Below are 23,529 nucleotides of genomic sequence, written 5' to 3'. Positions count from 1 at the left end.
TTTTCCAATACCATCCAGGCGTCTACCCTCTTGATCTGGCGGTGCAGACAATGGAGACGATGGGTTTCTGGATCGACGCGGAGCTGCCTGAGTAATGATGGAATCAGGCTTTGTTTGCGAAATTAGACAAGCAGGAGAATGTGGAGGGGCTTTGTATTTTTTATCTAGCCTAGGAAGGATAGCTGGAATGGAACTAGGATTTTGCATTAGCTTGAGGCCTTCTTGCCAGATAAAATCGATAATTGGAATACAACGGACTTGTTTTTGAGGTTGATCCTTAAAATCATACAGGAAACAATCTTCTTCTCTGGTGGTCATAGGAAGGTGGAATCTTTTAGCTGCTCTTTCCATGAGCAAATGAAAACCACCGATGTCGACCGGTGGAGAATCCAAAGGAGGTGGATCAGCGGGAGATGGCGTTTGGATTTGATAGTTGTCCCATTCAGAAAGAAGGGATCAGTCATCCAGCTCACCTTCTTCTTTGTCACCGTCATCATCCTGCTTGTCGACAATGTCTTCCGCTATGATTTGAGGAACTTCAAGATGTTGAACTCTGGTCGCCGACGTAGGTGTGGCCACTGATTCCTTATTTGAAAGAGGTTTTGGAGGTACCTGCCGCGCTGGGGAAGTCTGCACAGAACGTGGAAAACGGCGGTAGTAATCATCCAACATATACTGGAGGTTGGAAATAAGACTTAAAGGCATTTGTGCCATAGGAAGTTCCTGCGCCGGTTGTGTGTCACAAGTAGAGAAATCTTCCTCTTGTAAGTCAACATCATCATCATCAGATTCCTGACACTTTATTAGAAGTTCAGAGGGACTGCGAGCAGCCCGAAATCGGTCATCCTCGGATTCCTCATCGTCAGACGTAAATAGCACATCTGGAGGCTGAGAAGGCGCTTGAATTGGCATTAGGGTATCCAAAGAGGAATGTCGTCGTTGAAGCAAAGAGCTACAAGTCTTTAGTGGTACCAGATCTATGGGTGGAGTCGTTGCCGTTATTGCAGACGATAAAAGTCGATGTTGAGACACCGTCGACGACAAAGCCACCGTCGACGACAAAGCCACCGTCGACGACAAAGCCACCGTCGACGACAAAGCCACCGTCGACGACGTATGCTATTTTCTATGTTTGCTTGCCGTCGTCGACGAAGTCAAAGGCACTGTAGACGAAATGGGTCTCACCTTAACAGATACCAACGTCAACGGTGAAGATGCCGACGACAGGATCATAGCCGGCTTCATAGACACAGAAGTCTAAGTCGTCGACGTAGATGTGACGACGGCAGCTCTCGTCGACGGAGGAAGCGTTGATGAGCTCGTCGATGAGAAAGGCAGTTTCTGAGGTAAAAACTGCGTAGATGGAGTCTATGACGCCTGAGAATCAGATCTCAGGGGGCGTAAAGGATTCAGAAAGGCTCTGGGGGGGGGGGGGGGGGGGGGGGAGGGGGGGGGGAAATCACCACTTCTGAAGTTGAAGGTTGGGTAGTGGGCTTATCAACATGATGTTTCTTCACCACTTTAGGTCTTGGAGAAACCTTCTGAGAGTCACTTGTTCTCTTCAAGGAGGGAGCAGTTTTGATTGAAGACACACTCTCCACATCTGAGAGATGATTCTCTGAAGTCTTCAACTTCTGTAGCCACAGAAGGAGACGACCTTCTCTGTCCTATAAAGTCTTCTGAGAGAAGGTCCTACAAATTTTACAATCTTTTACATGATGTTCAGGATATAAGCAATAAATACATTTCTTGTGAGGGTCTTCAGAATGAAGCCTCAGTTTACCACAACTTCCACAAGGTCTGAAGAGGGATTTCTTGGAAGTAGACATCATAAAGGTAATCTTCTGAGAAGATATGAAGAAAAGTGAGCAAGCTCAGGGAGACTCCCTTTACACGACGTGCGGTAGAAAATCTGAGGGACTGAGCCTCTGGGGAGAAGGTTCTAGAGGGTGCGGACGCCTGATTGGCTGGATTTTGGACTAAAACATAATGACAGTAATATGTTATATATGTGACAAGTTGTCTATCCATAAAAACTCTATGGTTTTACTTTCTTTTATGCCTATTAGGCTTATGTTATTACTACATTGCTATGTTATGTACCGTGGGACTCCCACTTCGATGACGGGGAATATTCAAGCATGTGAATCTATGAAAGACACCCCAGTACTGGAGAAGAGATCGTTATGCTACCAAATCGGTTTTAGGGAAGAACACCGGTAACTCAACCGATTGGTTAATATGAAAAGCAGAAACTACTTTAGGGAGGAACTTTGGATTGGTGCGAAGAACTACCCTATCTTTATGAACCTGAAAGGCAGGTTCTTCCAAGGTTAATGCCTGCAGTTCACCAACTCTCCCTAATGAAGTGATTGCAATGAGAAATGCAACGTTCCATGAAAGGAACTGTAAAGGACAATTATGTAACGGTTCAAAGGGTGGACCCATAAGTCTAGTAAGTACAATGTTAAGGTTCCCCACTGGTGCCGGAGGTATTCTGGGTGGTATCACTCTCTTTAAGCCCTCCATAAACACTTTATTGATAGGAACTTTGAACAAGGATAAATGCTGTCTGCTTTGCAAATACGCAGCTATTGCTGCAAGGTGCAAAACAATAGAAGTGTAAGCTAGAGCAGTTCGTTGTAGGGGCAAAAAGTAACAAATAATGTTTTGAACAGAAGCATCCAGAGGATTAATTTTGTTGTTGTTACAATAGACTACAACTCGCTTCCACTTTGCTGCATAACAAGCAGTAGTAGTATGCTTTCCTGCTTCTTTTATAATAGTCATACAGTTTGGAGGCAAGTTTAAATATCCAAACTCTATGATTTCAGGAGTCAAACTGCTAAGTTGAGCTCCTTGGGATTTGAATGCCTGATTTCTCCATGGTTCTGAGTGAGAAGACTGGAGGTGAGATGCAGCTTTTGATGTGGAACTACTGACAGCTCAAACAGGGCGGTGTACCATGGTTGGCGGGCCCATGTGGGAGCTACCAAAATCAGTTTGCGTTATGTTTGCCTGAGTTTCCGAAAGGGAAAGAGTGGGAGAGGCGTAAAAGCATAGGCAAATATCCCTGACCAATTCATCCATAGGGCATTGCCTTTGGATAGAGGGTGTGGGAACCTGGAGGCGAAGTTTGGGCATTTTGAGTGGACGATTGTTGAAAGTATGGAAGGAAACTTGGGGATGAAGTTCCCACTCATATATTTGCTTCCTCTATCTGCTGAGGTCTGCAATCTGATTGTTTACTCCAGGAAGGTGCTCTTCCAGAAGATGAATCCGGTGATTGATTGCCCAGCTTCAAATGCTGTGAGAGAGGCGAGACAATTGGCGAGAGAATCCCCCCTCTCTGTTTTTGTATATAGTACAAAGCTGTCATGTTATCCGTGCGGACTAGGACAACTTTGCCTATGAGATGAGACTGAAAAGCTTTCAGCACTAGAAATACTGCTAGAAGCTCTAGATAGTTAATCTGGAGATGTTTGTGCTTGTTGTCCTAGAGACCATGGATTGTGTAATCGTGGAGCTGGGCACCCCAACCTGTGAGAGATGTGTCTGTTAGCACAATCTGTGGAAGAGGGTCGATGAAGGGTTGCCCTTTTGATAAAGTTTGTGGGTTCCACCACAGCAGAGCGCGATGGGTGTGGCTGCCTACCAACACTATATTGCTTAATAGACCGTCACTGATTACACTGATGTGCTAAGCATTTTTGTAGAGGACGTATATGTAGTCTTGCATATGCACCATTGCAATGCATGACGCCATCATTCCTAGCAGTTGCATGAAAGTTCTGGCTGGCAAGGTTTGGTTGGCTTGAAACTGTAGCAACAGAGTTTGGATGTTGTGAATTCTGGCTATTTGGGAGAGGCTAGAGCTGTGTCAGTGTTTAGTAGCTCCCAGATAAGACTGTATCTGTGAAGGCTGTAGGTGAGACTTTTGCGCATTGACCGTGAAACCCAATTGGTGGATTAGTTGCAGCATGATCTGAATGTGTTGTTGACATTTGTGATATGTGCTGGCTTTAATGAGCCAGCGTCTAGGTACAGAAACACGTGAATGTGTGGTCTTCTGATGTGAGCTGCCACTACTGCGAGGCATTTGGTAAAGACTCTGGGAGCAGTAGTTACTCCGAATGGGAGTACTTTGAATTGGTAGTGTTTGCCTGCTATTACAAATCTGAAGTACTTGCGATGAGCTGGATGAATTGGAATGTGAAAGTATGTGTCTTTTAAGTCTAGTGTAGACATAAAATTGCCTTGCTGTAAAAGCGGAAGCACCTGTTGAAGCTTTACCATATGGAATTGTTCTGACAGTATATATTGGTTTAACATTCTGATATCGAGAATCGGTCTTAAGGAGCCATTGTGCTTGGGGATTAGAAAATAGAGAGAGCAAACCCACTTAACTTTGGTAATGTAATGGAACTGGTTCTATGGCACCCTTTAGTAAGAGCAATTGGACTTCTTGTTTGAGTAACTGTAAGTGGTCTGGCGACAATTTGTGAATGCGAGGTGGAATGTTTGCAGAGTTGGTGATAAGCTCCAGGCAATAACCATGTTGGATAAATCCGATTACCCATTTGTCAGTTGTTATGAATTGCCAAATGGGGAGAAACTGTTGAAGTCTTCCCCCGACAGGTGTTAAGTAATGCTTATTGGGGGAAGGGGTGTTACGGGGTGTGGCGCCCTTATCCCTACCTTTGGAGTTGTTTCCTCTATACCCTCCTCTATAGAAACCTCTAAAGGAAGAGGATTGGGTGTTGCCTTTATAAGGGGAAGCATTCGGGTCTGAGGGTATAGTTTTAGACCCTGCCCGATAAAAGGAGCAGCGAAAGGAGCCTCTATTTGAAGGAGACAGGAATGCTCCCACGGACTTTGCCACTTCAGTGTCCTTTTTCATGTTTTCAAGAGCTAAGGACCAAAAAGATGTTCCTTGTCAAAGGGGGTGCTTAGGATAAACTGTTGGACTTCAGGTTTAAACCAGAAATCCAAAGCCATGCATGCCATCTAAGAAGAATGCTGGCATTAACTTCTCTATCTGCGGAGTCAGCAGCATCTAGAGCACACCTAATTGAAGAGTTGGAAATTAGCTTGCCCTCTTGAACCAATTCTTGAGCTTTAGCCTTGTGTTCTTCCGGGAGATATTGGAGCAGTTGCTCCATTTCATCCCAGTGTGTCCTGTCGTACCTAGCTAGTAGGCTCTGTGCATTTGCGATTCGCCAGTGATTGGCGGCTTGAACGGCTACGCGTTTTCCTGAAGCAGCTACGAGCTTAGATTCTTGGTTCTGGGGGTGGTGAATCACCAGAGGTTTGAGAATTAGCTCGTTTGCGAGCACTGGATGCAACCAAGGAGTCAAGAGGCAGCTGACCTTTGATAATAAAAGCAGGGTCAGACGGCAAAGGTTTATAGTGTTTTATTGAAAACATTGTTTCGGTGCGGGTCTTGGGCCAGAAGGCAGATGTGGTCCCGAAGCCTTATGTTTTTAGGTCTCGCCTGAACCAGCGCATGTGCTGGTCTGGCGAGACTTATTGAGAGGGCTCCAAAAAGTGCTGCCAGGCCAGCCTAGAACTACAGTGCATGTGTGCGGGCGTGCGCACCGCGCTTTACCGCGATTAATTTCACTTTCGAGGCCACACGGCCGCTTTGATGTTTGATCGCGATCGCAATCACTTTTGCGGCCGCACTGCTGCTTGGCATAGCCAATAGGTCTCGCTTTTGGGACCTTATAAGTATTTAGTTATGCAACTGTTGCATGGCTAAACACTTATAAGTTCCCAAAGGCAAGACCTATTGGCTATGCCAATGCTTGTTTAGGCATGTGTTTAGGGGGCAGGGGGTGTTCGGAACTCATGGCACCATGTCCTGGAGGCATATCTTCGGACTCCATATCTATCTTGTGCTCCGAATACAACTCTGGAACAGAGAAGGCCGCTTCTGCCGCTGACGCCACAACCTCTTCATGCTGTGACTCTTCACCGAAGATATCCGGAGCGTGTTCTATACCTTGGTGCTGCATTTCACAATGTCGACGATTGCGAACAGTCTTTTTGTACCGGAACGATTTACAAGCGTTGCAGCCTTCTTTGTGCCCTGGAGACAAGCACAAGTTACATACTTGATGTGAGTCGGTGCGAGGGTTCTTAGCGTGGCAGCGAGGACAGAATTTAAATTCCATCGACAGCGAGGACAGAATTTAAATTCCATCGACAGAAGGTTAGACCGACGCGGTAAGGCCTGAAGGCCACATATGAAGTTTTCGATCAAAAGTGAAGGATTTGTTGACCGGAAAGATACGCCGAGAAGTGTGGAAACGCGTTCAAAACAAAACCATTGAGGGTAGAGTGGATTATGTACCAAGGGGAACCCGAAGAACGGTTTCAAACCGAAGCACAGCAACATATGTCCGAACCCGATGGCGGAAACAAACAATCTAACAATGGAGTCGATGCCCATGCGCGCTATCACCGAAAGGAGGAGTCACCTTACCTCATGACTGGAAAGACTTCTTCGAAGAAAAACAACTCTGCTAGGTGGCAGAAGTATGCAAAGCATGTGTATCTACAGCACATATGCCTCGAACAATAAAAACCTAACCTAAATCCTTGCGGTAGCTGCAGAGAAAAAATAGAAGGGAAAGGACCCTGCCCGTGAAAATTGCATTAGATGCACTCAGTATGCACTATAACTGTAAGAAAGCCAGCAGCTTCTATTAACCAGTATGCACTGCTCTGGAAGTTTGCCTCATAGGCTCAGTTATTTTTTCCGGCTTTAGCTGATTGGATCTCAGAACACTTCAAAGTTACAAACCCAGCATTTTTTCCTGAGCTTTTTCCTTCAAGAAAATATGTTTTCACACTTCACTCAAGGGTCTCTTGAAGACGCTGAATGAGGCCTTCCCTGAATTTAAACATTAAGAGTATTCTTTTCACAGATATGCCATCACATTTTGTAAAATGGCCGTCCTTTGGGAAGAAGGTAGCTTCTGACCCACATGTACTGTTTGTGAACTGTCTGTCACAATCACATTCTGTTAAAGAAAATCCTTTTTGTCAAAAAATTACAAAATTAGCCCACAAAGATGGGGAGGGAATACTCCTGAGAGGAAAGCTGGAGAAATTAAGAGCTGCAGAAGAAAAAAAAAGAAAAACTGAGACTGCATCATCTTTCTCCTATGAAAAGACCCCTGCAGAAGGCGATCCAGGGAGAAGGAACAGAAAATATGTCATTAACTTTTTTCTAAGCACTCTTGTCATTTACAGGAGCATCAACACCAACATACTTACCATTACACAGCTTGACGGCGACCCCAATCTTTTCAGGTACTGTTACCAGTAACCTTTACGCCAACGTATACTCCACTGACGTCAATACCGGCACTGTCAACACCAGCAATCGAGCAATTCTGGACTATGGTCACTCAACGCGTGTGACACCTCAGCACCTTCATGTGTCGCCTAAGCACTCCATGGCAACACCTTTGACTCCTTACAAACCCATATCTCGGTTCAAAAATGTCTCTGTCACTGTTAACATTGAAACTTTGTAGGAAGCTGGATCTTTATATAGTATGCCAAAAAGAGGTATGCTGTGTAAAAGTCCAGGTATCCCTTAAAAGTGGACAGGGGATTACTTTAATAATCCCAAGGTGCTCTTTTTGAGTTCGAGCAGCTTTAGGCTTATCAGAGAGGAGTGTTAGCTATATGTTGCATTCACAGAGTCAATAAATGATAATGATACAAACACTCAAATAGGAGATCCACACAAACTTAGGAAAAATGACTCGTCCTTTTATAAATATTTCAACACCAAGAACTTTGCAATTGGGTAAGTACTTTTCAAGATATTACTTTAACGGTTTTTAACAATGTTAGCAAACAGTGCGCTTTCAGGCGATAATGCTGTTCCCATAGAGAAAACCATTTACTGTAAACAGGTATTTACAATAAGATTTCAAGCAACCCCTTTATGTTGTAGTTTGTTAGGGGGCCAAGGTCCTAGGTTCTACCAGCAGCTAGCTTTTAGCTGCCCTGGTGTGTCCGGGTACAGAGGTGCTGATGGGTTGGTAGCCTGGCGTGCTACACCCTTGGCAAAGAGGGGGGGCCACCTAGAATTTGGCTGGACAGGGTGACTTGGGGACAAGTGTGGGAGCTCCCAATGAGGACGGTGGGGGGGGGGGGTGAGTCTTGAGGGGCCTGGGAGGAAGGGGGAGCAGTCGGTGTTCGTGGACACTGCCTGGGAAGCTCAGGTGAAGAGGACTTTGGTCGACTGGCTCTCGTGCATCGTAGGCAATCACGCATCTCAATCTGGCCCAGAAAAGGAGGACAAAACAGGACAGCTGGGGCACTTCGGTGCTGGCTTCTGCGGAGATGATGTCCCTTGTCGAGTGGTCGGTCTTTGAATTGTTGGAGTTCAGATTTGAATCTAAACAAACTGGTGGTGGCAAGGGGTCCCTGGGTACTGGTGCAGGAAGACTCATAGGGGTGCTGGCATCTCCAAACTTGGTAAGGAGACAGATCTGACCTCTTTGAGTACGCTGACATCAAGGGCGGCTACTGCATCCGTAGACCCGGTAGTAAACAGCTTCCTGAAACTGGACATCGCAGTCGGTGCCTGCAGGGAAGTGGCTCCTCCACTCCAAGTGAGATGCTGGCTGGTTTTCAAAGTACTGGCAACCCTCAGAGGCTTTTTGAAGGATGCACAGCTGCAGGAGGATTTGGGTCTTCGCAACAGTCGAGTCTGGAGTAGGCAGGTGTGTTTTGGCACCAAAAGTCAACAGCAGTCTTCAGTTCTTGAGTTGATTGGCTCTTTATAGTCCTCTTCTTCTGAAGCCAGGGGAATCTATGTTCTGGTGTCAGTGTAGAGTAGTAGAAGATGGGCAACTTACCCTTAGGATCACTACACCCCGTATATGATCACTTCCTGTGGAAGTGGGCAAAACATGGTCCCAGTGTCCCTAATTCTGTCATCACCAGGATGGCGGAAGTTTCCTAGAGTGGGGCACATCAGGCAGCTCAGCTTACGGGGTGTGTCTGACCAGGTGTACTCAACGACTCCTCGCATAACTAATTTCCAGCTTGCCCTGGTGCCAAATGGCCCTAGGGGCAGAGGGTGGCATCTCCCAGGTCTGGGCAAAGCCAGGGTCGCATATCAAAGGCCGCAGAGGCTTTGAAGCCTCTGGCCTTGGCATGCTGATTTTACTAGCTAGCCTGCTGGTGAAGTTGTAAAGACTTCATGCCAGAAAAGGCATAATTCCTGACCTCTGACAGTGAGGCTCTCATCGCCCAGGGGGTCAGAAGCACATCTGTGGTGGCAGGCTGGACTGTACCAGTCAGCGAGCACACACCTCTAAGGTACCCTCTGGGTGCACGTATTAATAAATCCATCAGTGGAATCAGAGTGGCTTTATTAATACAAGGTGTTTGATATCAAACACCTTTGGTTTCAGTGAAGCCATTATGTAGCTGGGGAACTTCCAGTCCTAGTGCCCAGTACATATAGTTGCGATGGCTTCCCTGTTCACTTGCATTGTCTAAGAATCGACTCAGACATCACAGGGTAAATCTGCTCATGCAGCTATGTCCACACATGTAATATAATGCACCCTGCCTTAGGGCTGTAAGGCCTGCTGAAGGGGTGACTTACATATATTGCATGTAGTGTCTGAAGGCATGGCACTCAGGATGGGTGCCATGTCGTGTTTTCACTTTTGTCTGTATCATTTCACGCAGCCTGCAATGGCAGTCCGCATGAGTGTGGTGAGGGGTCCCTTAGGGTGGCAAAATACATGCTGCAACCCAGTGGAGCCATCTTTATTGCACATGCCCTAGGTACTACGGGTACCATTTACTATGGACTTACAGGAGTGGCAACTGTCTTGCCAACTGGGGAACAATTGCACAGTTTTAGGAAAAGCAATCTGGCACTGGGGACCCCGACAGCAGGAACCCAGTGCTCTTCTGTCAAAATTGCATCAGATGCCAGACAAAAAGTGGAGGTGACCATGTCAAAAAGGACTACTTTCCTACAGACTTTCATCGTCAAGACAATCACCTGTATCAATTCACTAATTGTCTTCAAGTAATGGAGTTAATCATGTGGAAGAGCCAGCTATTTCTAAGAGGCAAAGACTAATCATCCCTGCAGAAGACCCTGTTCTACCTTCACTCTCAGAACCAACAGTTCCTCATACACTAACAGTTAGTTATAAACTTTTAGTGCTTGTAACTACACAAGGACTCACTCTTCCATTGGTTTCAAGTACAACAGCACCATCTACTCCTCCTCCAAGAACTCCGCAAAGACATAACAAAAATAACTACTCCTTCAACATCTCCAAGTACAACTATGTATTATACAGATATATCATACACATCCACGTCCTCCAGCTTCTCCATGAGCTTCTCCAGTAGATGATCATTTAACCTTTCTAGATGTTCTCATCAGAGGAGCAGCTAAATGGAACATACAGTTAGACGTCCCATGTACTAGTCCCAATCGTCATGGAGATTTTACTACCAAGGGCTTCTCCAAGACTATCTTCTCTCTGGTTCGAGGGTTTATGGAGCTGGGAGAGGAAAAATTCCTGATTGCAGCCACTTTGAAGTTTGCAACACCAATGATCACTGAAAATATAAAGCAGCAGAACAAAATTCAGTTTTCCTGAGACAAGAACCATAGCCTGATTCTGTAATTATTTCTGCAGTAAGCGAAACACCCATCAGCTCCAGATCCACCCTACAGTCCCCCGGAAATGTTCCAACAATGAGGTGGCTACCTCCAATGTCATAAAAATATATTTGAAAGTGTGGTAGGCCCCAGCCCATAGTCATGCCTATTCTACGTTCATGACTATCCATGAGAATCCTACAATGCAGAAGGTGAGGATTCTGTGTTTAGAAGTGTCACTCAGACAAGACTGAAGAGAAGGCAGCCTATCCTCCCAAGTCCATTTTCTCAATCACTGTCTTTGAGGAACTCCTAAAGACCTCTCCAAAAGCCATCTTTACATTAGGGATAATGAAAATGTATGTAATTGAACCTAGATGGGAGAAAACCTATGTTGCCAAGGCAAGACAGTTCACCCAAAGGAACATAAATGTCAGGGCCCTAGAAGACTTCTTAAGTATGGGACTCGTATATCCCTGTTGCTTTTGATATTATTTCTAAGATGGATTGTTTAAAGGTGGCTCAGTAACCAATCTGTCTTTTCTGATATGTCACAGTAAAAACAGAACAGATGTTCAATGACATCGCAGCAAGTGTGTTATATGAAGCAGCAAAATAAACCTTCAAAGCTTAAAAATGGTAAAGCGCCCTGAGATAGAAAGTTATGCTTAAATAATGGAGCAGCAACAGTTACAATCACTTCAAGCAGGTGAAACTATTTTAAACTATTTTAACTAATGGTATGACTTGTATGTGTACGAAGGCAAACATCACTCAATGCCCAGACAACTAAATGGTGGTAGTAGTAGTAGTATTCCTAAGCTTTGAGAACGTGAGGTAGATGAGAATAAATAGCATAAACAAATGCAGGTAACATATTCTTGTCATATTTGTAGCATGCAGTCTTGAGAAACATCCATAGAAGAAGGCAGAGTTTCAATTGGTCATATGGGTGAAGTCTGCTCTTTCAAAGATCTTACCTTTACTGGATTTTCATCATAGGTGGGAGTACCAAGATCCATTTCTGCTTCATGTTCTTGGTGACCATCATCTCCAGGACTGTCCCAGATAGGCGGATCCCACTGAGTTTGCCTAGAGAAAGTCAATCAATCAAAATGAGCTTTATTCGAAATCACAAAGTGAATCATAAAAGCTACAAAATACATCCATGACAATCCTTTAAAATATCCAAAGTACAAATTTAAAACAAGGTACAAAATTCTTCTGTATAAAAACAAGAAGATTAAAAGGGTTAAAAAAACAGTCATCGCAGCACATTCATATGTTTACTATTTACAACTGCTCCCTGTAATTATTAACGGCCAGCAAAAAGCGTAACATTACTGTACAGATTAAAATATTCTGTAGCATTTGCAGATAAATAAACGCCGGGCGACATTGTGTAAAACCCAACTGTAATAACAAGGGTTTAATGAGTTTCTGTCTCAACCCTGAGAAGTGTTTACAGAAAAGCACGGTATACATGGTGTTCTGAGGTGAAATGTCATCACACGTGCAATTCCCCAGTACGAGTGACCAGTTGTTAGTGATGGGAAAGCTAATTAAACGGTGGAAGATATCCAATCTGAAGCGGGTAAGCACAAACCTGTGACGAGGGTTATACACGTTGACTAGATAAGGTTGCATACAAAAGCAAGTCAAGATCATTTGATTCCTCAGCACAGTTAGTTTACAAATTTCGGACACTAATCTGATTTCCTCCAATAACGAAATGCATTTCTGTTTCAAAGCTTTCCTTTGCACATGGACCAGACTCTCAGGAAGATTCAAATATTCAGGATGGCCGAGGTCTATCAGAAAGCTATGCACATATTTGTGCCACGGGATGTTAAGAGCATTACAGGATTTTTGGCAATTAGCAATTATGGCTCGATTTAGAGTTGTATATTCATATGACCATATTTTGTGCTATAACAGCACTGGCTGGATCCTAATCAGGTCTGCTAGGTAGGGGGCACCCAGTTTAGAGTGACACACAAAGGTTGGGCTACTTTTCGGGAGAGCCAGGAGAGACCCAAGAAAAACATTTTCTTCAAGCTGTAATATATCAATCTTTCCATGCCCCCAGAGCTCAGCCCCGTACATGGCAGAGGATCTACACTTAGCATTGTAAATTGTCATCATCTCCTTTGGGTGTTTAAAGCCAAGCTGTCAGGCAAAACTTAACAGGGCCATTGTGCTTTTAATGAAGTGGAGTTGCCTAGATTTGATCGCCCCTTGCCAATACCCTGATTGATTGAAAACAATGCCCAAATATGAAAAGGACTCTGTAAACTGAATAGTAGAACCCTCAATAACGATGTCGCGGCAGCGAGTATTCTTCTCAATCCTCATGGTGAAGGTTTTGGCTATATTGATTTTTAGCCCAAGATTTCGCATGAACTGAGCGAAATCATCCAGACGCTGCAGGGCTAAGGGAGTGCGGGCCATTAACACCACATCGTCAGCATAAGATAGTGCTGGTATAGGCCGGTGACCCACCTGGGGTAGATCAGCACATTTTCTTGCCAGTATGTCGCCTACGCTGTTAATGTAGAGGTTAAATAAGAAGGGAGCCATTACACCTCCCTGGCGTACCCCTCTTCGGATTTTAAATGGCTCAGTACAAGTGCCATTAAGGCCATAATGTACTCTGCCTCTGCCTTGGGTGTACAAGTCCCTGAGGAAGTTCACAATGTTGCAATCCACGCCCATGTTGGCCATGATTGCCCATAACTTATCATGAACTACCAAATCAAAAGCAGAAGATAAATCTACAAAAACTAAAAACAGATTGCCAGCTTTCATGTGCACGTATTTGCCAATTAATAAATCTAAGTTGATGGCCTGCTCTCCCGTTCCCAGCCCAGCCCAGCCATAAACCCGTACTGTAGGTCTGAGAGTATATTATTTGTTTCGGCCCAATCCTGAAGTCGTCCTAAAAGCATACGACCAGCCACCTTAACCAGGCAGTCCAAAAGAGAGATAGGCCTGTATTGAGCTGGGTTGATATGGTCGCCCTTCTTAAAGAGAGGAACAATAAGTGACTCATGCCAGGTGGATAAAAATCCCTGGTCTTGGCAGGCTTTAAAAAGCAAAGTGAGGATAGGGCCCCAGAGCTCAATTTTAAATTTAAACAGATCAACAGGGATTCCGTCGGGCCCTGGGGCTTTACCCCCCTTACTTTTTCAGTGCCAGGACAACCTTGTCCAAGGAAAACTCTGGATATCTTGGGACCTTTAAAGGGCCAATAAAATTGGACACATTGACAAGGGCTGCGGGCCCATTATGAGCCAAAGCACTGACAGGGGGAATTGCAATGTCTTCCCTAGGGAAATACAGATTAGTAAAATAAGCTATCCAAGCATCCTCTGTGATAGCTATCTATGCACGGGGAGAGTCTGGGAGGTTATGGGAAGGAGAATTACTGACACGCCAAAACATGGTGTTATCATTAGATAAACTAGCCTCAAGTAAATTATTCCATGAATCCTCCTACAAATTTATTTTCCATTGTTTAATGGCTAATTTATATGCTAGTCTGCACTCCCGGACTTTCCTTACAGTTCTAAGTTGTTCCGCTAGGGCTAATTTCAAATTACTGTGAGCTTTAGTACATTCTGAGTCAAACCAGCCACACACCCGCCATTGGTGTTTTCTGTTTTGTAAAACGGCCCTCGACCACGCCCTTTTTTATTTGGTTGAATGCTAGGATAAATGTATGCGTCTCTGTAGTTTCATCTAGGCAAACTTCAAAAGCCTCCCTCTCTTTTCGAATAAATTTTGCTAGGAAGTTAGATGGCTCCACTAGGGACCACCTTAACGCATACCCATTACGGCGAGAGAACGCAATTTCCTCAAGAGCAGTAACTTTTGGTGTGCCACGTGACTGTCCAGCAAGGTCAAAATTCAGGGAGACACTTTGGCGGAAATGTTCGCTGAGCGCAATGTCATGAACAGTAAACTCTAAAACCAGTGTTGAGTAACGCTGGGGGAACAGTAGGAAGTCTATCACACTGTTATCCCCTCTTCCATTATAAGTACACCTCACTGTAACCGGTATACAAGTTAATTCATTACAGAACCCCAAGTTGTACTTAAAAATTAAATCGTTTATCCCCATACTCCAAATGGAGAAAGTGCGTAGTCTCACAATGGTCAGGGGATGTCATACCACGCCTTACTAGATGTCACGGGGCATGAGCGTATGTTGAAGTCTTCACCCCATAAAACAATTGGATCACTACAGTTAGGGGGAAAAGCCTTCTCTAGGTCATGATCTAATTGGTGGAGAGCTGTAATAATATCCGATGCACACGCGTTGTTGTAAAAATTGACAAAGAACGTCAATTTTCATTTTTGCTCATTAATATGGTTTCAGAAACATGAAAACATGCATGATACTACAAATTAACCAAATGTGACAAAGTAATGCTTATTAAAAAAAAGCTCACACTCACTGCTTTTTGAAAAACATCCATTTAGTTGACAAGACCTAATTTCGATGCAATTGAACAATGTTAATACATTTCAGTGAGAACAATCAGAAAAGTTTCAGTATAACATTTTTGGGTCACTTAGATCTGAAAATGTCAAAAATCTGGACATTTTTGCAAAGGACAGTGAAAATGAACGTACTGTGATGACTCACATTAGAAAGTGGATACTCTTCTGTGAATAGCACCTGGCAATGTAAACTGCTTTTGCTTTTTAATTAATTGTTCTATCCACTCAAAGATCACTAAACATGGAACAGTCAAATTTTAAAAATCACTATTAAGAAGTTAATGGAGAAGGGAGGTGCAAGGGACATATAATGAGCTTGTTGTGCTTTGGGATACACGTCGTGGTGTCTTGGCTCTTGGTATAATTAAACAATATTCTGTACCATCTCTGTCAAACTAACTTGGAAATATTCCCTTCAATGGCTACAGGGACGGTTAGACGTACGAGTTAGTGATGCTGGAGTGCAAATTTTATTTAACCCAGTTTTAGCACTAACTTGCAAATAACAAACAGTGCAAATTGTCTTCACTTCTTGTTTGTATTTCTACCTGGTGAGTGCCTGTTGAAATCCAGGCTAGCATAATACAGATTTTCTGATGCTTTAACAGCAGCCAAGAAAATTGTGAAGTTTCTCTGAAATGTGCACAGCCAAATTGTGCCTATTGTCTGCCATTTATCCAGTGGTCAGGTGAATATTGAAGTTTCTTTGCTATCTGCACAGCCACTAGCCAAATTGTGCATAATACCTGCTACTTAATCAGCAGACGGGTCAACAGTGAAGCTCTTTGAAATCTCCATTATCGCTATAAAAATGGTATCAAGTATCTCCTGTTTAAATAGTGAAGTTGTTTTGCTGTTTGCACGCCTGCTGATCAAATAGTACATAATTTTTGCTAGTCAGGGGCTGGGTAAATAAACAGGTTTCTTTGCAATTTGCATGCCCGCCATCCAAACAGTATGCATTGTCTGCTATCTAGCCAGCAGCTGGGTCAATAGTGAAGTCGATTAAAAATTTGTACAGCTGCTGTCCAAACAGTACATAGTTTCTTCTATTTATACAGCAGTTGGATACATCATAACGTTTCTTTGATATTTGCAAGACTGCTATCCATACAGAACATAATGTCTGCTATTTTATATATATAGCCAACAGCGGAGTAAACAGTGAAGTTTCAATTTGCAGGACTCCCATCCAAATAGTATCTAGTGTCCGCTGTTTATCCAACAGCTGGGTAAATACTTATGTTTCTTTGCTATTTGCATGGCTCCTGGCAGTAGATACTTTCCGCTACTCTGCAAGTGGCCACATAAGAATGATTTATTTTTATTTTTTCCAAGGCTACCATTCAAACAACACGTGACTGCTATTTAGCCAGTACTGATGCAAATAGTGAGGCTTCTTGGCTATCTGCACGGCCACTGGCAAAACAACACAATATCTGCTGTTTAGCCAGCAACCAAGTAAATAATTAAATGTATTTGCAATTGCCCTTGCTATTTTGCTAGCAGTTGGGTAAGGTGTGAAGATTCTTGGCAATTTGACTGACCCCAGGACAAACAGTGCATAAAGTTTGACATTATATAAAACCATAAAAAATGAACAACAAAATAAATGTGGAGAGGAAACCATGTAAATATTACTGCTTCAATGTACATATGGGTATTTAAATACAGGGGTTTAATCAAGCAAACATAGCGTGTTTGTGTGCGAGTACACGCATTTACATTTTGCTATAATAAAAATGTTGAAAATCCTTCTGTCCCTCCCATCCCTCCACTCGCTGTCTCATCCCAAACCTTGCTGACTATTATGAACTCCCACACATCCTTCTCAAACTTTCACCCCTCCTTTTTAGCAATAGCACCCAAGTAACAAGCAAACACGATCGCTACCAATAAAAAACATTATTTCCCCATCTCAATTCCATTCCCATCATTCTACCCTAACCTCAAAACTTACCCTGTTCAAATCCATCCCTATCATTCAATCACTACTGCAAACTCCACTAAACACGCATGAAATCAAGAGCACAAACCTAACCAATGCACAAGAAAATAAAAACATTTTGTACTAACCTGCTAACTATGAACCTTAGGTTTCGGAGTAGCATGCTACTTGACGAAAAAGCGCTTCAATGCCTCGTCAGGGGTGATAAGCACTATATAAATACATTTACAATTTAGCCATTGTTTCTTTGCTACTTGCTCGACTGCCGACCAAACTGCACATAATGTCTGACATTTAGCCACAGGCTGGGTTAATAGTACACTTTCATTTGCTATATGCATTGTTACAGGCCAGACAGTACATAATCTCTGCTATTTAGTCAGCAGCTAAGTAATTAGTGCGTTTTCCTTGCTATTGGCATGGCTGCCAGCCAAAAAGTAGTCATTACTATTTAGTTAGTGGCTGGGTACACAACAGAGAAAATTCACTATTTACCAAATAGCGTCCACCTTCTTCAAAACATCTCCCAATTATTTAACTCCAAACGGAAAGGGTCTGGCGGGGTAACCTTAATAAATCCTTGCAACATACATTTTACACAAAATAAATCTAAATGGGCATGTTCCATTTTCGCAGCAAGAAGATTTGACCATGCTCTGAACTCTGCACTAGCTTCCAGTCATGGCTTGTGAAATCTTTCAGCCATTGTGAAACATGCAGCATATTCTGTCTCTAGTGTTCTTAGCCACACTTTGTATGTATCCTAATCTGGTATGCTTTAATTTGTGAGCTGAAAAGGAAGTGTAAGGTATGTTCTCCTCTGTGTAGGTCCTCACCTACTGTAATGCTCTTAACCTGCAGCTTCAGCTCAAAATAAATTAGTTTGAATAAAAAATAAAAAAATAAACTTAAAAACCATAACTCTCTTTACTACTTATGGGTTGCATGGGATTGAGAAGAACAAATTACTTACCTTTGCTAAAGCTCTTTCTGGTAGACATTCTATCTAACCTCAGATTCCTCACCTCAGAGTATCCCTCAGGTGTCAGAGTGGATTCAGAGAATTGTGTAGCAGCGCTCCTGCGCACTGAGATGCGGCGCTTTGCACCTCTACACTGACTCAATACGGACCCTAAAAATGTTGGAGCACAGCCACATTCATGTGCTGTGACAGTTTCTTTTATTCACCATTCCATGCCCTCAAGTGCAGAGCACAAGCAATTTTGAAGTAGGGATCTTTTTGGATGTTAAGAAGAGACCATTCCACAGAAGAAGGAGAAAGGAGGGCAGTGATAAATCTGAGATAAGAGCATTCACCAGAGCATTACCGAAGGTAAGTAACTTATTCTTCAGATTGATACTACTAACCTCAGATTTCTTACCTCATAACAAATATCAAAGCAGTACCTCCTAAAGGTAGAGGGTCTATGGAGTGGTCTCAAACCACAAAGTCTTGTAGAATAGAGTGGGCAAAGTGTCCAATGCACCAGACCCGGCAGTAGTGCTTTGTGAACTTTTGCACCAGCACTAAAGGTGCAGCCTGGCAGATATGCAGGACAGGCATCCTTCACGCCAACCCATCGGTAATGACCTTGGCCATGGTGGAATGGGCTCTCAGACCTTCTAGGGGCTGCTTGTAGGTTAGTGTGTAGCAGATCATAATGCAGCGGTTCAAGCACCTTGACAGGCTCCTCTTCTACACAGCCTTCTCTATATTAACGCCTGAAAACTTTTTTAAAAAAAGTGACCCTCTGTAAGAAACTGGCTCTATATATATTGCACCAAAGTGAGGTACAGTGTGTATAGAGTCGAAGAGTCACCAGAGGTAGGCAGAGGTTAAAGTTAGATAGAACCTTACTCTCTAAAGTGGTAGCTTGGCCGAACAGTAAGGCAGTATCAGAGGACAGTGTTAAGCAGTTGATGTACACACTCAGTCAGCAAATGAATTCACATACTCAAGGCCAATTGTTTTTGTATAATACTGTTTTATTTCTAGAACCAAGCAAGCATGGTACAGGTAAGCATAAAAATACCTTGCAGTAATAAATTACTTGTGTGAACAGTTAAACATTGCTGTAGAAATGATACTGGTTTTGGTTTACAGTTAAGGAAGCTGTTTGCAACACTTAGCAGGTATAGTACATTCAAATGAATGGGCTTTTTCAATAATTGCAAGTAATTAACTTTTACCATACTTTTTCTAACTCAGTGCTGGATGCCTAGATTCGGTGCTGGATGCATAGATTCAGCACTGGGACATTTCCTGAAAACAGTTGAGAAAATGTGTTTAGGTTATTGTTATGATTTTTAAAGAATATATCAAGTTTTCAAAACTCCACACAGTTGTTTTTTTCGAAATTGTCAATGTTATTCTATGGAAGAAAAACAGGTTATCGGTTTGCAGGTAAGTAAACGACTGTGGAAGTTAAGGTTCTGGGGTTAGACTCAGGGGCCCCCAGGGTCAGTGATGCACTGTTGTTGCACCCTCAGTGTTACTAGGGCGGCCGGGTGCAGAGTGTTGAGACCCAATGTTATCCTATGGAGGATAGGGGTCTCCGGTTGGTGGCTGCTGGCTAGCAGGCCACACGGTTGTGGGAGCGAAGCTCCTAGGTTTAGGTCAGGGAAAAGGGGGAAACAAGTAGGCACCAAAAGTGCACCCTCAGCGGCACGGGGGCAGCCGGGAGCAGAATGCTGTTTCGGTATCAGGGGCCTTGTGGTTTTCTATGTAGATCCTCTAGTTTGAAGAAAGGCTGCAGGCTCTGGGATGAAGACCTTTTGGGTGCGACCACCACTTCGAGAGGTAAGATGTCGTGGGTTGGCTAGGCACCGCTGGTTTGGGCAGACAAGACCGCGGGGCGTAGGGAGCAGGGGTGCCTTTTGGCGTGGATTTTCTTACCCGCTCTGGGCGCGGTGGGGGGGGGGGGGGGTCTTCTGGTTTGAGGCTGCAGGCGTTGTCTGGAGGCCTGGGGCAGGTCAGGGGTCGCCGGATCTCGGGTCAGGATCGCCAGGGGGACCTCCTCGTGGTGTTGGTTCACTCGAGCTCGGGCCAAGGGGTGCAGTGTGCTGGATTCCCGGTTCCTGGCTGGCACCTAAAGCTGCAGTTTAAACACGTCCGGTGTTCTCGGGAGATGGAGTTCTTGAAGTGAAGGCAGGCAGGTCCTCCGGCGTTTGTGAGGTTGCTGGCAGCAGGACACGCCGGGATTTCGCAGGAGCAGGTTCGAGGGGAGACAGGCCTGTAGGGCTGGGGCCAAGTCAGTGGGCATCGTCCTAGTTAGCTCTGAACGGCTCTTCGGTCCTTCTTCATATCTACTATTCTTGTGGTTTCTAATCTGAGGAAGGAAGGTTCAGGGTGCCCCCTAAATACTAAATTTAGGGGCTTTACAGGTAGGTAAAGGGCAGGGACAAATGGGTCCCTTCCCTGGGGTGGGTACACCCCCTATTCTGCCACTGTCCAGTGGGAGGGGGGCAGGAGCCTGTCCCTGGTTGGCTGAGTCCCCCCATCCTCAAGATGGCGGGGACTTGAGGTTGTGCTTCACCTCGCCTCCCCCACCTGAGGGGTGGGGTTGGCAGAGGTGGGCACACCTCTTTTCCTCACTTGTTTTTCCCGCCGGTTCACCAGCCCAAAGTGGGCGGGTAGAACCAGTGGGGACCAGTCGCTGAAAGCAGCAAATTGTCTGGGGAGGCTCACAAAGGCGGCATGCCTTTGAAGCTTCTCCTTCTTGAAACCTGCCCATCCTGGGGGAGGAGGCTTGGCACCTTGTCCCAGGATGTGCATTGTTTCAGGCCCCTGAGAGCAGCAAGCTCGTGACCCAGGGGTCCAGAAACATGTCTGGTGGTGGCAGCCTAAGCAGCCCCTCAGTCAGGTCACTAGGAGTTGGTCGAGTTTCAGGGGGGCATCTCCAAGATTCCCTCTGTTGTGCATTTTCCATTAAATCCCACACTGGCATCAGTGTGGGTTTAATGTGCTGAGAAGTTTGATACCAAATTTCCCAGTCTTCAGTGTAGCCATTATGGTGCTGTGGACTTCGTAGTGACAAACTCCCAGCACCATATACTCTTAATGGCAGCACTGTACTTACAGTGCCCATGAATGGACTTGGGCACTGTAGGGGTACAGGGCTCATGCACCTGAACCCTCACCACTGGCATAGGGCACCCAGCTAGAGGGGTGACTGATGTATGCCAGGGCAGTGGTTTGTGGGCATGGCACACAGGGATGTGCGCCATGTCAACTCTTCACTTTATTGTGCACCAAGACACGCAGCCTGCAAAGGCAGTGTGTGAGTGTCAGGGTACAGGGCCTCTAAGGGTGGCACAATAAGTGCTGCAGCCCTTAGAGGTCTTCCCTGGTCACAGTGCCCTGGGTACCTGTGGAACCATTTACCAGGGGCTGACCTGTGGCCAGAGATGCCAATTGTGTTAGTTTTGGGGAAAGCACACAGGCCCTGGGAACCCAATTAGCAGGGACCCAGGGCACACCAAGAAAAAGTGCACCAGTAGTCTGGCAAAAAGTAGGGGGGGGGGGGGGGCTACTGCAACAGAAACCCACTTCCCTACACCCTCCACTCGATTGTTCTTGGTAAGATCAATGTAAAAACCTAAGAGCTCTTTTGGGGTCTAGCTGACAAAGCCTTACTATCTCCGTCGAAGGTTGAGGGGGAGCAATGTACGCTTGTAGAGCTATCAATTGCCCAATGTGGAAAGAGTGACAACGTTTTGTAAGAAGGTAGTCACAACAACAATTTGTCCATGAAAAAGATGGTGTAGGTTGGCTGCACTTAAAAGTGCCTGCAGTTCACTCATGCAGTGAGCTGACATCACAATGAGGAAGACAGTCTTCAAGGTCAAGAGACGCAGCGAACAGCTATGCATAGTTCGTACTGTGGCATCCCAAAGTGACGTTTGAGAGGAAACCTGTTTCAATCAACCAACAAACTTTATTTTGATTTTTTTTTAAAACAAAAAACAAAAATAAAACACACAAAGGCATACATAAGACCATAAAAACATTAAAGCGTAATAAACTCATAGTAAAGGAAAGATTCTATACCAAGATTACTTATTTAAATTGACATTATATCATAATAAAATTCCCACCAAATTGCACAAAAGTAATTATTAGAAACAGTAACATCATTAGTAAACATATACAGCCAAATATGGTCTTAAAGTGAAAAGAATTAGGTGCAATTATCATAGTGGCTCATGAAGATCGTCATTGTAAAAAAATTAATTAAAAAAAAAAAAAGCTGTTTAATCTTTTGTGAATGTGTACCATTGATAATAGTTAGAAGAAGCAAAAGATTTGATCAAAAACGCTAAATAGGCCTTCATTGTACCACTAAAAATACATCAAAGTCTGTCCCATCACGCTACATTTGACTTATGATATTTGCTGTTATGGACCACCTACAGTAAAAAAAAAAGTTTAAAATCTTTAATAAACCACTACACAACAAGTGATTCAAACACAAATGGTAGGTCTGAGAAATTTAAAGAGGCCAACAAAAAACTTTTCACCATGCCCACTGGAAGGCTTTTCTGGACTAGAGACAAAACAAACAAAAGGTCTGACAGCTTTGTCTCGGTCATAGATGGATTTATGGATTTCATGACAGGGTGTCTGGCAGCAAGAATAACATTCTGCACTTCAGGCAGCAAATTGAAACCAGTGAATTGCTGCAGCTCAAAATCCACACATTGCATAATAAGATGGACAAAACCATGTGGAGGACCCTGCCCTGCTGCAGAGACAGGCAGTCTGTCCAAATTGGTAGCCTGATTGGAGCACAGTTGCGCATGCTCAGAAATTTGGTCCTACACTTACCTGGCCCAATCCAGGCCACCAGGAGGATTTGAGCCCAGTCATTGTTGATCATCTTCAGGGCTGGAGATGCAGTGGTGCGAAGGGGTACAGGACTCCCTTGTTCTATTCCAGCCACTTGTGGTCTGCCAGACGGAGTCTGCTCAGGCATTCAAGGACCCAGCCAGGTTGTTGACAACCAAGACACCTCCAGAGCTGCAAAGTTTCTTGGCACAGGACCCCACGCTGCCATGCTTGTTGCAGTATCATATGAAAGATGGTGTTGTCTGTGAGAACCTGCAACGGTCTCCCAATGATGAACTGCAAGAAAGCCTTCAGAGCCAGATGAATGGGCCGCAGCTTCAAAATGTTGATGTGGAGCCTGCCCTCAACCGGAGACCACAGACATCTGATCTCACCGAGCAATAACGAGGCCATCAACCACTATTGCCTCTGGGTGAGGATGGGAGAGTGGTCTCCAAAGGACAGATTGCGGTCAGTCAACCAACACTGCAGATCGTGGGCCGTCTCTTCCAAGACCTTGATTGTGTGGAAAAGGCAAGCTTGATCCTGGGCACACTGGGACTTCAAGTTTCACTGCAGGGC

At 44.4% G+C, this 23,529-nt stretch overlaps 1 protein-coding gene across 3 annotated transcripts in view; it reads right to left on the bottom strand.

The window, feature by feature from the left end:
• Nucleotides 1-23,529, bottom strand: part of SETD2 (SET domain containing 2, histone lysine methyltransferase) — a 1,034,666-nt gene that overhangs the window by 119,657 nt on the left and 891,480 nt on the right. For all 3 annotated transcript variants that reach the window (XM_085628742.1, XM_085628741.1, XM_085628740.1), the window contains one exon: nucleotides 11,647-11,758. In XM_085628742.1, coding sequence (XP_085484868.1) covers nucleotides 11,647-11,758 — 112 coding nt within the window. The remainder of the gene's footprint in view (nucleotides 1-11,646; nucleotides 11,759-23,529) is intronic.

The sequence above is a fragment of the Triturus cristatus genome, chromosome 10 (genome assembly GCF_964204655.1).
Source record: "Triturus cristatus chromosome 10, aTriCri1.1, whole genome shotgun sequence".
Lineage (NCBI taxonomy): Eukaryota > Metazoa > Chordata > Amphibia > Caudata > Salamandridae > Triturus > Triturus cristatus.
The sequence above is the reverse complement of the archived record's forward strand: the minus strand, read 5'-3'. Positions and strand labels throughout refer to the sequence as shown.